General features: G+C 43.6%; 1 protein-coding gene across 3 annotated transcripts in view; it reads left to right on the top strand.

Moving 5' to 3' along the window:
* Positions 1-14,541, top strand: part of CPQ (carboxypeptidase Q) — a 576,560-nt gene that overhangs the window by 261,923 nt on the left and 300,096 nt on the right. For all 3 annotated transcript variants that reach the window (XM_068237698.1, XM_068237697.1, XM_068237696.1), the window contains exon 4: positions 8,310-8,517. In XM_068237698.1, the coding sequence (XP_068093799.1) occupies positions 8,310-8,517 (208 nt within the window). The remainder of the gene's footprint in view (positions 1-8,309; positions 8,518-14,541) is intronic.

Genomic DNA, 14,541 nt, shown 5'->3' with positions numbered 1-14,541 from the left:
ATCTAAGTTCATATATTATACTCTGAGGTAAACCATTTGTTTTGTAAAATTCACACAGTATAATGTGGAATGTTATGAAACAGAGATTGGGTGTGGAGTTGGGTGGGTGGGGGGGGGGGGGGAAGAGAGAGTTGTGTATCTATAATAATATTTCAAAGCCGGTCGCTGTATATCTGTATGTCCTTTTGTCTCGCAGACACACCTCCTCCTGCTCCGCTCTGTGTCCGCCCACCCCACATATGCCCCCTCCTGCCCCACCCCACTGTAATTGATGCAACGCTAATTGGATGATGCTTGTGTGCATGGCCCGCATATGCAGTGTAATGGTGCGCACAGTGGGATGGCATGCATGTGTATGGCAAGATGGTGAATGTGATGTCCAGAGAGATGGTGTGCACTCTCCTCCATACCACGCGCCACCAGCTAGTTTAGATAGGGCTGAAAGTCAGAACATAATTCATATGGTCCGCAAATTAATATGACATCTGGGCTATGTATAAAAACTAAAATGAATGCGCAATTTTTAGCATGGCATGCTGCAGATAAAATGACATATGCAGTGGTCAGTTATTACTGTGTTCAGCTTCACAATAAAATCTGAAGGTATGATGATATCTGCTACGACATGACAATAGTTTGACTAAAGATTGTTGGGTGCTACTATAACGTGATTCCTACCATTACCGTGATTCTTATAATTCTGAAACAAAAAGCTGTGTTTTTTCAGCTAATGTTAACATGCGTGGCTAATCTTAACATGAAAGATGTATGAGGTGAGGTAGGAACAAAAAATTATAGTAGGGTTTACAGCATAGTAGCACCAGTTGTTGTTTTATCTTTCTTACCCGCTATGCTATTGTAACAGTGGTAACTGGTTATGCTCCTGAGTACACTAAGGGAAACTCCTCCCATTTCCAGTCAGATATTTCCTCAGTTTAGGGAGTATATCTCTTTCTCCTTTTGACTGTACTTCAGGTAACAGACAGCAATACCTGTGAATACAGTCAGTGCCCTACGCGGTGGTCTGTCTTAGTTTATTTACATTTTTCTCACTGCAGGCTCCCTTTAATTTCTTTGGTGGTATGGACGAGCCTGACTCATCCAGGGAAAAATAGCTGAAAATTGTTATGGACAAGTCTGGCTCGTCCAGCAGTTTTAAGGCAGAGTTCCGTTTTTTCGCATACCTGGATGCGAAAATTTGCACCTGAATTTTTAATGCACACACTTGCACAATAGTGCGTACAATGATGAGACAGTTTGACTAATGCCTTCCCGTTCCATTAGCCAAAGTCATATTGGGCCAATTCACTTTTTCTCTTAAAGCAGTATTAAACTCTGACATATTATTCAATAAAAATGTGTTTTCCTACTTTTGTACATAAGTATTATTATTTGTTTAGAAATTACAAAGTACAGTTTTATTTGCTCTGAAAGCTGCCATTGCATTTTATTCATAACTGGTGTATTTTTTATTGTAATGTGCCCAGTAATGATTTCTAAGCAGTGTATCAGTTCAGGACACATTAGAAGAAGTTTCTGCTTCCCTGCTCCTATGGCACGGTGCTCCGAATGTAGGGAATATACATAAGGCAACGCAGGCTTCATAGGGTAGCACTCTATGTCCATTTTAAATCAGTATAATGATTGCCTACATATGCATCTTAATGTATGACAAGTATGTTGACCTCTCCTATGTTGCTGCTGTATACCGTGTTAACTGGCTTTAGACTCCCTGTGGTGGGAGCAGGACGCTATTCATGTAATGTATCTATGTTTGTTCTTTTCAAAAATAAAAATTGATTTGTGAAAAAAAGAAGAAGTTTCTGCACAGTCAGGGAATGTTTACATTCCTCTCTGCTACAATTCAAGGTGCGAACACACGCACTACTCTAATGAACGACTGGTCCTTCAGACCCTCCCGCCGGGCGGGCGTTCTGCCGATAGTAGTGCGTGTGTACAGTCTGTCGGCAGACTGATAAGGCTGTTTCTGAACGATCCGCTGAGCGGGAGGGTCTGACGGACCCGTCGTTCATTAGAGTAGTGCGTGTGTACGCACCTTAAGTAAACCCAAGTTAATGTTATCACCAGTTCGGATGTGGATCTCCCTGCAGGGAGCTTGCTATTGAAAAAGTAATGCTAGGTATACACCATACAATTTCCTGTTAGATTTTCTGTTATGCTGGGCATACATGGCTCGTTTTTGCCTCTCGATTCACCCATTCGATCGTTTCGCCACTTGATTCTGCAGTCGATTCACTTATCTTCTGCTCGTTTTTCTTATCTTTTCTCATTCACTGCTATCAGGAATCAAGCAGCGAAACCATTGAGCGGGAGATCGGACATGTCGGAAATTATCTATCGAGCCATCTAAATGGCTCAAAAACGACCCTTGTATGCCCAGCATTAGATTTACCTGCCAGATAGTTAATTTCTGACATGTTGTAAATTATCTATCTAACCATTTATCTGCCTAGCAATTAGGCATTGTTCTACTCAGCAGGAGATAACCAGAAGACAATGCACCAGATATAATGACCAGTCTCTACAGAAAATAATCTAACAGAAAATTGTATGCTGTGTACTAGGCATTAGTCCTATGTTTTAACCCTTTGAATGCTGTTCTGCTAAAAAAAGAAATGTGGTAGTATATTATATGCTGTAAATAATCTTTTAGAGCAAAGAAGAAATAGTGGCTTTTATACCACTTTAAGTTTTCTCCTAAGAGATAATTTTTCATCTTCTGTTCAAAATAACTTTTCAGCTCTCTGCAATTAAAAAATTGCCTAAAAGTAGGTGAAAAAGTACTGCCAAGTATTTTCTTGCTTGCTGGGGGCTTAAAACTGCAACCAAGAATTTAACTTTATCCCAATCAGTAGCTGATACCCCCTTTTACATGAGAAATCTATTGCTTTTCACAAACAGACCCTCAGGGGGCGCTGTATGACTAATATTGTGGTGAAACCCCTCCCACAAGAAGCTCTGAGGACCGCGGTACTTTTGGCAGTTTCCCACAATGTAACAATGTTCACAGACAGGAAATAGCTGCTTACAGCTGTCTCTAACAGCCAAAACAGCTAGCAGCAGCTACATAACCTGCCCACAGTAAAAATGTCACCATGTAATAAATGTCAGAATGTAAATCGGGGTGAGGAAAGATTTTACAATGAGCAAACACTGACTAAATCATTTATACATAATTATTGTAAAAAATTAAGCACTTTTTTATTACAATATTTTCACTGGAGTTCCTCTTTAAGCATTTTATTGACAAGATGTGAAAATGTCACCTAGGAGAAAACTTGGGAGAAAAAAATGAATTGGATCAGGCCCATTGGCCCCAGTTCTTGTAGCTACGTGAAGTAAATATTTTTTTTGCAGATAAAATACCTCATGCGGTATTTTCCTCGTATTTTTAGCAATTCTTAGGCCTCTTGCACACTGCAAGCGATTCCGATTCAGATTCCGCTTTTTAATCAGTTTTTACATCCGATTCCGATTCAGATTTGCAGTTTGATCCCTGCACACTGCAAATCGGAATCTGAATCGGATGTAAAAACCGATTAAAAAGCGGAATCTGAATAGGAATCGCTTGCAGTGTGCAAGAGGCCTTAAAGATTGTTCTGCATTTCTGAACATGAGGTAAAACAATGAGGTAAATGCATAAAGTGATGTAAAACATTAGCTATTTCAGCAGTAAGCATGCAATAAATAAATAATAGTAGTCTTTAATTGTATTCCAGAAGTTAGGATAGTCTTTGGAAGATTTTTTTTTTTCTGGTGGGGGGAAGGTGTATTTAAAGAGAGTCTGAAGCGAGAATAAATCTCGCTTCAGACCTCATATATAGCAGGGGCATGTGTGCCCCTGCTAAACCGCCGCTATTGCGCCGCTAAACGGGGGTCCCTTCACCCCCAAATCTCCCTCCGTGCAACGCATCCCCTCCTCCTGGTTGGGGCAGGGCTAACCGCCGCAGCCCTGCCCCACGCGCGTCTGTCAGCGCGTATCTCTGCTTCTCCCCCGCCCCTCTCAGTCTTCCTTCACTGAGAGGGGCGGGGGAGAGGCGGCGATGCGCCGCTGATAGACGCGACTGGAGGCAGGGCTGCAGCCGTTAGCCCTGCCTCCATGAACGACCAAATCTACGACCAAGGTATGCGGGGGGGTTTGGGGGTGAAGGGACCCCCGTTTAGTGGCGCGATAGCGGCGGTTTAGCAGGGGCACACATGCCCCTGCTAACTATGAGCTCTGAAGCGAGATTTATTCTCGCTTCAGAGTCTCTTTAATTATGTAGCAGCCTATGGAAAGTATATTTATAGGCATCTCCTATAAAAAAAAATCTAGTAAATATTTGGAGTTTTATTTCTACTATTCTTTTCTATTACACAGCCTGAATAGGAAATCCACTAAAACAGCAATAGGAACTCCACTAAAAACTGCAAAACGCATACAAATTGACTTTACCTCCAGGTACTGGCAGGTCTTAAACTGATCAGTAAATTATGTGCTAACATGCCCCCTGATTTTCATGAGAATAGCTATTTTTGGTAAAATTAATGCAAAGAATTGAGAATTGAGGCCAATTGTCAAGTTCAACACATTAGTGTAGTCCATAGATGTTCCCCAATGCAGAAATACAGGCAAATGTGCAGATCAGTCTAGTCATCGGCACCTGTTTGCAAACAGCCTATTAAGTTACCCATTAGTAAATGCACCAGTGTACTTTTCTAATTATGTAATTACTGGAACTGTTCGGGGGCAGTTTGCCGGGTTAGAGACATTGTGAGGCTTGACAATTTTTCAATTAATTTTCGTTAATGGGATACTATTTTGCAGAGACACATTGCGGTTATTAGCACAGTCAGTATTCTCCTGCAGTAAACTGTTTTATAATGAAATTTTCAGAGAGTTATGCCTGCATTCAATTAACTTACTAAATATCAAGTCAGGAAAGTGTCCGCTGTAATTTTTCCCTTTTTTTATTTTTTTTGTAAAGACCAATTTTCTTTGGATTTGCAGCTTCCTAGATGAATGCTTTTATGCTGATTTCTTTCTTGGCGCCAAAATAGATTAATTTTGCTTTTCTCCTATTAAAATAATCCTGCTAAAAAGTGTGCAAGAATATATAACTGGTTATTAACATTGCAGCTCCGTAATTAAGTGCTTCATTGCAAAAGAAAGACCTGCGTTTTTTTTTCTATTCTAGGGGCTAATTAAGCCCAATCTACACCAACCATCCGGGTAAATGTTCTATCTCAGTCATCATTTTTCTTTCTATTAGTGGTAAACACCTGATTGCATCTGTGCTTTAAAACATTAAAGCAGACCTGACCTCAGAACTTCCTCTCTGCTCTAAGGCTAGTTACACACCGGGACGTTGCGTTATAGTGGACGTTATGGTCGCATAACGTCCCCTAACGCAACGCCTGCCGGTGTTGGTAGAGGACGTTGAGTGAGCCGCGTCAAGCGGCTCTTTCCACATTAGGGCAGTGAGAGTGGCGCTGATTGGCCGGCGGGACCACGTGATGCGGAGTGAAACACTCCGCATCACGTGGTACCGCCAGCCAATCAGCGGCCACCAGTGCAGTGCATATTGAGTAGCCATGTGCGCGGCTACGTAGTGGCCTCTCCCCGCCTCCTCTCTGTCCCAACACTGAGCATGTGCAAACAGTCTAACGCGGCTTAAGCCACTGGAACGCTATAGTATGCTGCACGTTCTGAAGAAGAATGTAGCATGTAACGCAACGTGGGCAGTGTGAACAGCCCCATTGACTTTTTATTGCTGTGAGTTGGGGAGCGTTACAGGCTGCACTAACGTGCGCCTGTAACGTCCCTGTGTGGAAGCAGCCTAAAAGATACTACTGAATAATAACTTTGAAGTGTACCAGAGATGAAGAATAGTGAAAGTTTTATGCATACCTCTGGCTTCCTCCAGCCCCATCTACATGGATGGATCCCACGCCGATGTCCTCAGTGTTTTCCAGCTCTGGTACCGGGTTCCGTAACTTTGGCCATTTGTGGCGCGTCTGAGCATGCGCAGTGCGCTCCCTCTGGCTCTCTCCGGCTCTGTTTAGCATTACAATTACCACTGAACACCACATTCCTACTTAAAGAATAACTGTGGCAAAAATCTTAAGATTTAAAACCCATACAAATAAGAAGTACATTTCTCCCAGAGTAAAATGAGCCATAAATTACTTTTCTCCTATGTTCATGTCACTTACAATAAGAAGTAGAAATCTGTCATTACCAACAGATTTTTGACTAGCCCATCTTCACATAGGGGGGTTCTCAGGGTTTTCTTTATTTTTAAAAGCACTTAGTGAATGGCAGTTGCTCCGTCCAAGTGCCAAAATAGTGTGCAGTTAGCATGGAGGCTGGCCAGCATCTTTGTATAAATAGTTTTCAGGGAATGGGCTCGATTCACAAAGCGGTGCTAACCCAGTTAGAGACTTTAGGCATTATAACCATTGCACCATGCTGGTGAAAAGCCAGTTTAGGTGTGATAAGTTTAGGCGTGATAAGTTTAGGTGTGATAAGTTTAGGCGTGATAAGTTTAGGTGTGATAAGTTTAGGCATGATAAGTTTAGATAAGTTTAGATCGCTTGCAAAGCAGCGCCATTAAACTTTGTACAAAGTGCACCAGACATTGCTAGCGTAAAACTTTTGATCAGCTGTGCACTGCGGTGCTAACCCAGTTGACGCTTAAACTTATCATGCCTAAACTTATCACACCTAAACTTATCATGCCTAAACTTATCACACCTAAACTTATCACACCTAAACTTATCATGCCTAAACTGAGTTTAGGCATGATAAAGGGCTTTTTACCAGCGTGCTAACTGTTAGCACCACTTTGTGAATCAAGCCCAATGGGCTCGATTCACCAAGCGGTGCAAAGTGTTAGCACCGTGGTGAAAAGGCCCTCTTCACGCCTAAACTCACTTTAGGCATGATAAGAAGGGCTTCGCGCGAAGTTTCCGCGCGCAAAGTTTTGCGCGCGCACCAGCGCGCGTGCGCGCGAAGCGCCTCGCGCTTCGCGCGATGCGCCCGTTAAACCCTATGGGACTTTGCGCGCGCGCCTGTGCGGGTGCGCGCGCAAAACTTTGCGTGCGATAACTTCGCGCGAAGTGCAGGCAAAAGCGGTGATAACTCAGTGGTGAAGAGGTCATCACGCCTAAAGTACTTTAGGCGTGATAACTGAGTTATCACCGCTTGGTGAATCGAGGCCAATGTCTTTATAAAGAATAAAGACCATGCTGAGTATCCCTTATGGAGAGATGGGCTAGTGCAAAACCTGTCTGTAAAGTCAGATCTCTACTACTTACTGTAAGTGACGGCAACATAGGAGAAAAGTAATTTATGGCTCATTTTACTCTGGGAGAAATGTATTTCTTATTTGCTTGTGTTTTAAATTTTAAGATTTCCGCGACAGTTCATCTTTAAATAATAAATTAAGTTTTGTATGTACTGAATCATTACATACAATTTATACAGATTGAATACAATTTGCCAATCTACCACACACCATACAATTCTGGTAAAGTTGGTCTGAATTTTCCAACACATCCGATGTCAAAAAAATCAGGGGAAAAAAATGACATTCAGTCAAATTTCTCGGTTTAATTTAAAAAAAAAATTGTACCGTGTGTCGCTACCTTAAAGAGAGCCCGAGGTGTGCTTTTTTTTTTTTAAAGTAGGCTACCTGATCCACAGGGGTGAGCGGATGAGGTAGCAGCAAAAACCGCAGCTCCCCACCGTTCCTCTGGGCTGCAGTGGCCCATTTTCACTTGTGTGACCTCTCTGGGTCATGACACTGCACTGAGAGACTGTGTTGTCTCTCACAGCGTGCAGGGAAGCGGTTGAGCGGCAGGAGGCGCGGCCAGGGGAGAGAGCTGCCCCATGGCAGCTCAGGAAACCCTGTAGGAACGTCCCTCGTGGGCGTTTTGCGCAGGGAATTCCTCTCCCGTGTTTACCTACAAGTTAGCGACAAATCTGCTCGCTAAACTCGGGGGGCTATAGCGCGGCGGCGGTTGGGGGACATAGAGCCATGTCATTATGCAGAGAACATGGCTCTGTGTCCCATCTGCCCCTCGAAGATCCACCTCGCGTTCTCTTTAAGGTGAGGCAATGCCTGACTTTCCTTGGCTTATCCCTTGCCATGCCCACTATTTATGACTTGTTTAATAAACTGTATCTGATCCTGTGGTTTGAACCAAAGATACTTACCCTATTTATTGTAAAAATAATTACATGTTTTTGTGCTTGGACCTATTATTTTAACTTTTGTTTATATGAATTTGCATTTTCCTTGTAGCCCTCACACAGGATGGCAAGATTACGAAGATGGTGTTCCCAAGATCCCCACTGCGTGCATTACAATAGAAGATGCTGAACTGATGGCTCGATTGACCTCTCGTGGAGTCAAAGTTGTGGTTCAACTGAAAATGGGAGCTGTCCAGCACCCTGATGCTGATTCCTTTAACACAGTGGCAGAAATTGTTGGAAGCAAATATCCAGAACAGGTATGTGGTGGACCAGAAGATGGCATCAGTTTGTGCCTATAAGCTGCAATTTGCCCATTTGGTAGGACACACTTTATGGTTCCATGATTTTTGTAAAAATAAGCGTCATGGTATTTACCATTAATATTTACTTGTTGCCTCATTTTCTTCTGATTATCAGACTGATGGTTCCTTCAATACCATTGATCATAACCTGAAAGAACTGTTTGCTGAAACTGTACTTCTTCTCTTATATTTGTGGTATACAAGCTTTTTGAACTACAGGGTGAGCCATTTATATGGATACACCTTAATAAAATGAGAATGGTTGGTGATATTATCTTCCTGTTTGTGGCGAATTAGTATATGTGAGGGGAAAAACTTTTCAAGATGGGCGGTGACCATGATGGCCATTTTGAAGTTGGCCATTTGAATTCAACTTTTGTTTTTTCAACAGGAAGAGGGTGATGTGACACATCAAACTTATTGGGAATTTCACAAGAAAAACAATGGTGTGCTTGGTTTTAATGTAACTTTATTCTTTCATGAGTTATTTACAAGTTTCTGACCATTTATAAAATGATTTCAATGTGCTGCCTATTGTGTTGGATTGTCAATGCAACCCTCTTCTCCCACTCTTCACACACTGATAGCAACACCGCAGGAGAAATGCTAGCACAAGCTTCCAGTATCCGTAGTTTTAGGTGCTGCACATCTCGTATCTTCACAGCATAGACAATTGCCTTCAAATGACCCCAAAGATAAAAGTTTAAGGGGGTCAGATCGGGAGACCTTGGGGCCATTCAACTGGCCCACGATGACCAATCCACTTTCCAAGAAACTGTTCATCTAGGGATGCTCGGACCTGACACCCATAATGTGGTGGTGCACCATCTTGCTGGAAAAACTCAGGGAACGTGCCAGCTTCAGTGCATACAGAGGGAAACACATCATCATGTAGCAATTTCGCATATCCAGTGGCCTTGAGGTTTCCATTGATGAAGAATGGCCCCAACTATCGTTGTACCCCATATACCACACCATACCATCAATTTTTTTGTTCCAACAGTCTTGGAGGGATCTATCCAATGTGGGTTAGTGTCAGACCAAAAGCGGTGGTTTTGTTTGTTAACTTCACCATTCACATAAAAGTTTGCCTCATCACTGAACAAAATCTTCTGCGTAAACTTAGGGTCCTGTGCCAATTTTTGTTTTGCCAATTCTGCAAATTCAGTGCGACCATCTGGGGCATCCTCATTGAGATGCTGCAGTAGCTGGAGTTTGTAAGGGTGCCATTTGTGAAAAGCTAATATACGCCGAAGGGATGTTTGACTAATGCCACTCTCCAGTGACATGCGGAGAGTGCTACGCTGTGAGCTCTTGCTGAACGAAGCTAGGGCAGCCACTGATGTTTCTTCATTAGTGACAGATTTCATGCGTCCACATTTTGGCAAATCCAACACTGAACTAGTTTTACGAAACTTAGCAAGCAGTTTGCTAACTGTATCATGGGAGATGAGTGATCTCGTAGGGTGTCTTGCATTGAAATCTGCTGCAATGACACGGTTACTACATTCACCAGACATCAACACAATTTCTATCCGCTCCTCACGTGTTAACCTCGGGCGACATGTCAATGACTGTAAACAAAGAGAAACTTGTAAATAATTCATGAAAGAATAACTTTACGTTAAAACCAAGCACACCATTGTTCTTCTTGTGAAATTCCCAATATGTTTGATGTGTCACATGACCCTCTTCCTATTGAAAAAACAAAAGTTGGATTCAAAATGGCCAACTTCAAAATGGCCACCATGGTCACCACACATCTTAAAAAGTTTTCCCCCTCACATATACTAATGTGCCACAAACAGGAAGTTAATATCACCAACCATTCCCATTTTATTAAGTTGTATCCATATAAATGGCCCACTCTGTAGTTTGATAAAAGATTATATCTTTGTTGGGGTTGAGCAAGGCTTTCTGAAGAAGTGGAATAGCAAATAATGTCTTAACATTTTTCATTTAAAGAGCACTTGAACTCAGAACTTCCTCTTTGTTCTAAAAGACAAGCAACAGCATAATAACCCTTTAAAGGAGTACTGTAGGCGGTAGGGGGAAAAAGAGTGGAACTTACCTGGGGCTTCTAATGGTCCCCCGCAGACATCCTTTGTCTGCGCAACCACTCACCGATGTTCCAGTCTCTGCCGCCGGTTCACTTCTGGAATTTCTTACTTATAAGTCGAAAACCACTGCGCCTGCGCGGCTGTGTCCTCGCTCCCACTGACGTCACCAGCAGTGTGTTGCGCAGGCCCAGTATGGTCCTGCACAGTACACTCTTGGTGACATCAGCGGGAGCAAGGACAAGGCCGCGCAGACGCAGTGGTTTTCCGACTTTAAAGTCGAAAATTCCAGAAGTGAACCGGTGGGAAGCGAGGCTGTGCGTCCTGACGTCATAGCCCTAGTGCCCGTTATCTAACGGGTGGGCTAAATGACTAGTAAATCAATAATAATTATTTACAGTCCAGTCACATACACTATATACACAAGACACAGAACATTTATATCGTGCTTTTCTCCTGACGGACTCAAAGCACTTTAGAGCTGCAGCCATAAGAGGCTCGTTCCACAGGCGACCAGGATCGTTAGGGAGCTTTGCCCAGTTGAATGTCCAAATAGTATTATGTTTGACCGTAATTGCGAAAATGTATGCAAAAATGTGCATAATGGTAATTAGCAGATTATGATCATCCCTAGTGGTGACAGTCTGGAGGAGTACAATAGAAAGGAGAGTAAACAGGCTCGGGACAACCAGGGCTTCCTCCTGCTCGATGTCCCTGCAGTAGCACTATGGCTATTTTTAATAGATGCAATTTTCAGCATTGTAGGTGAAGACTTTACTTTTTGTTTTTGATTTTTGTGCAGTGTGTAGTAAATCAGACTGTTTTGTTGTTATGTAGACCTCATGTAAGCAACAAGCTGTGATACACTGTGGGCTCTAACACTATAATTATTAACTATTATTTAGTATTTATTAATTATTAATGACAGTGTTCTTGTTGAGTGATGAAGCCAGACAATCTAGCTTACATTGCCCACATGCAGAAGGGAGATTTTAGCACTCATGCCAGTTTGCTACATTGCCCACATGCAGAAGGGAGATTTTAGCACTCATGCCAGTTTGCTATTGTCCTTCTGTGGACCACTTTTGGTAGGTACACCCTAAGCAAATCATTAATCATCAATACCGCCACAGATCATCAATCATGCAAATCATTGAATTTGTGTGTTCTATGGCCAACGATGTATACCCCTAGAAGGCCTGCAGAGAGATTCTACAAACAACAGTAACTCACAAGCAGCCACAAAGTTGTAGGCCACATATTCACAGAATGGGGTCAGCGCATTTTGCATAAGCTGACAACTTTCTGAGTCAATAGCTACAGACTGATCTACAAACTTCGTATTGCTTTCAGATTATCTCAAGAACACTGCGAAGAAAGCTTCATGAAATGACTGAGTAGCTTCATCCAAGCCTTACATCACTGAGTGCAGTGCAAATCACCAGATGTAATGATGTAAAGCACACCCCACTGCACTGCACAGCAGTCTGCATCCAAGCCTTACATCACTGAGCGCAGTGCAAAGCACTGGATGTAATGATGTAAAGCACACCCCACTGCACTGCACAGCAGTCTGCATCCAAGCCTTACATCACTGAGCGCAGTGCAAATCACCAGATATAATGATATAAAGCACACCCCACTGCACTGCACAGCAGTCTGCATCCAAGCCTTACATCACTGAGCGCAGTGCAAATCACCAGATATAATGATATAAAGCACACCCCACTGCACTGCACAGCAGTCTGCATCCAAGCCTTACATCACTGAGCGCAGTGCAAATCACCAGATATAATGATATAAAGCACACCCCACTGCACTGCACAGCAGTCTGCATCCAAGCCTTACATCACTGAGCACAGTGCAAAGCACCAGATATAATGATGCAAAGCACACCCCACTGCACTGCACAGCAGTCTGCATCCAAGCCTTACATCACTGAGCGCAGTGCAAAGCACCAGATGTAATGATATAAAGCACACCCTACTGCACTGCACAGCAGTCTGCATCCAAGCCTTACATCACTGAGCGCAGTGCAAAGCACCAGATGTAATGATATAAAGCACACCCCACTGCACTGCATAGCAATCTGCATCCAAGCCTTACATCACTGAGCGCAGTGCAAAGCACCAGATGTAATGATATAAAGCACACCCCACTGCACTGCACAGCAGTCTGCATCCAAGCCTTACATCACTGAGCACAGTGCAAAGCACCGGATGTAATGATATAAAGCACACCCCACTGCACTGCACAGCAGTCTGCATCCAAGCCTTACATCACTGAGCGCAGTGCAAAGCACCGGATGTAATGATATAAAGCACACCCCACTGCACTGCACAGCAGTCTGCATCCAAGCCTTACATCACTGAGCGCAGTGCAAAGCACCAGATGTAATGATATAAAGCACACCCCACTGCACTGCATAGCAATCTGCATCCAAGCCTTACATCACTGAGCGCAGTGCAAAGCACCAGATGTAATGATATAAAGCACACCACCACTGCACTGCACAGCAGTCTGCATGCAAGCCTTACATCACTGAGCGCAGTGCAAAGCACCGGATGTAATGATATAAAGCACACCACTGCACTGCACAGCAGTCTGCATCCAAGCCTTACATCACTGAGCACAGTGCAAAGCACCGGATGTAATGATATAAAGCACACCACCACTGCACTGCACAGCAGTCTGCATCCAAGCCTTACATCACTGAGCACAGTGCAAAGCACCGGATGTAATGATATAAAGCACACCACCACTGCACTGCACAGCAGTAGGCATCCAAGCCTTACATCACTGAGCGCAGTGCAAAGCACCAGATGTAATGATGCAAAGCGCACCACCGCTGCACTGCACAGCAGTCTGCATCCAAGCCTTACATCACTGAGCGCAATGCAAAGCACCAGATGTAATGATGTAAAGCACACCACCGCTGCACTGTACAGCAGTCTGCATCCAAGCCTTACATCACTGAGCACAATGCAAAGCACCGGATGTAATGATGTAAAGCACACCACTGCACTGTACAGCAGTCTGCATCCAAGCCTTACATCACTGAGCGCAATGCACAGCACCAGATGTAATGATGTAAAGCACACCACCACTGCACTGCACAGCAGTCTGCATCCAAGCCTTACATCACTGAGCACAATGCAAAGCACCGGATGTAATGATGTAAAGCACACCACCACTGCACTGTACAGCAGTAGAGACATGTTCTCTGGAGTGACAAATTACACTTCTCTATCTGGGTTTGGCTAGGAGAACGGTACACGCTTGTTAGAGGTTGGGCTTGGCACATTTGTTCCAGTGAAAGGAACTCTGAATGCTTCCAGTTCCAGCATGACTGCGCACAAAGCAAGGTTGCTTGAGCAAGTGTGGGGTGGAGAAACCTGACTGGCCTGCTCAGAGCCCTGACCTCAACCCGACAGAATACCTTTGGGATGAATTAGTGTGAAGACTGTGAGTCAAACGTTCCTGGCCAACATTAGTGCCTGACCTCATAAATGCTCTTCTGGAAGAATGGTCAAACATTCCCATAAACACACTGTTATACTTGCAACAGGGCCAAATCCATTAAAGTCTATGCATTTAGAATGGGGCGTCATTAAAATTCATGTGTGTGTGTAAAGGCAGGTGTTCTAATACTGGTTGCAATATAGAATGGTAACCACAAGGCCTGCGGTTCTGGAGATGCTCTGATCTAGTTATCTAACTGTTATGGCGTGGTGTTTGTTAAAGCAGACCCAAACTCATGCACAGGAGACAAGAAAAACACAGAGAAGTCCACCCTGGGCGTACTTAGAGAGAACAGTCTGTCTAATTCTCCCTTATCTGCAAGCAGAGCCGCCATCAGAAATTTTGGGGCCCCTCACACATCATCAGGCCTGCCCCCCCCCCGGCCCACCCACTGGTTGCT

The sequence above is a fragment of the Hyperolius riggenbachi genome, chromosome 5 (assembly GCF_040937935.1).
Source record: "Hyperolius riggenbachi isolate aHypRig1 chromosome 5, aHypRig1.pri, whole genome shotgun sequence".
Lineage (NCBI taxonomy): Eukaryota > Metazoa > Chordata > Amphibia > Anura > Hyperoliidae > Hyperolius > Hyperolius riggenbachi.
This window is presented reverse-complemented; position numbering and strand designations above follow the sequence as displayed.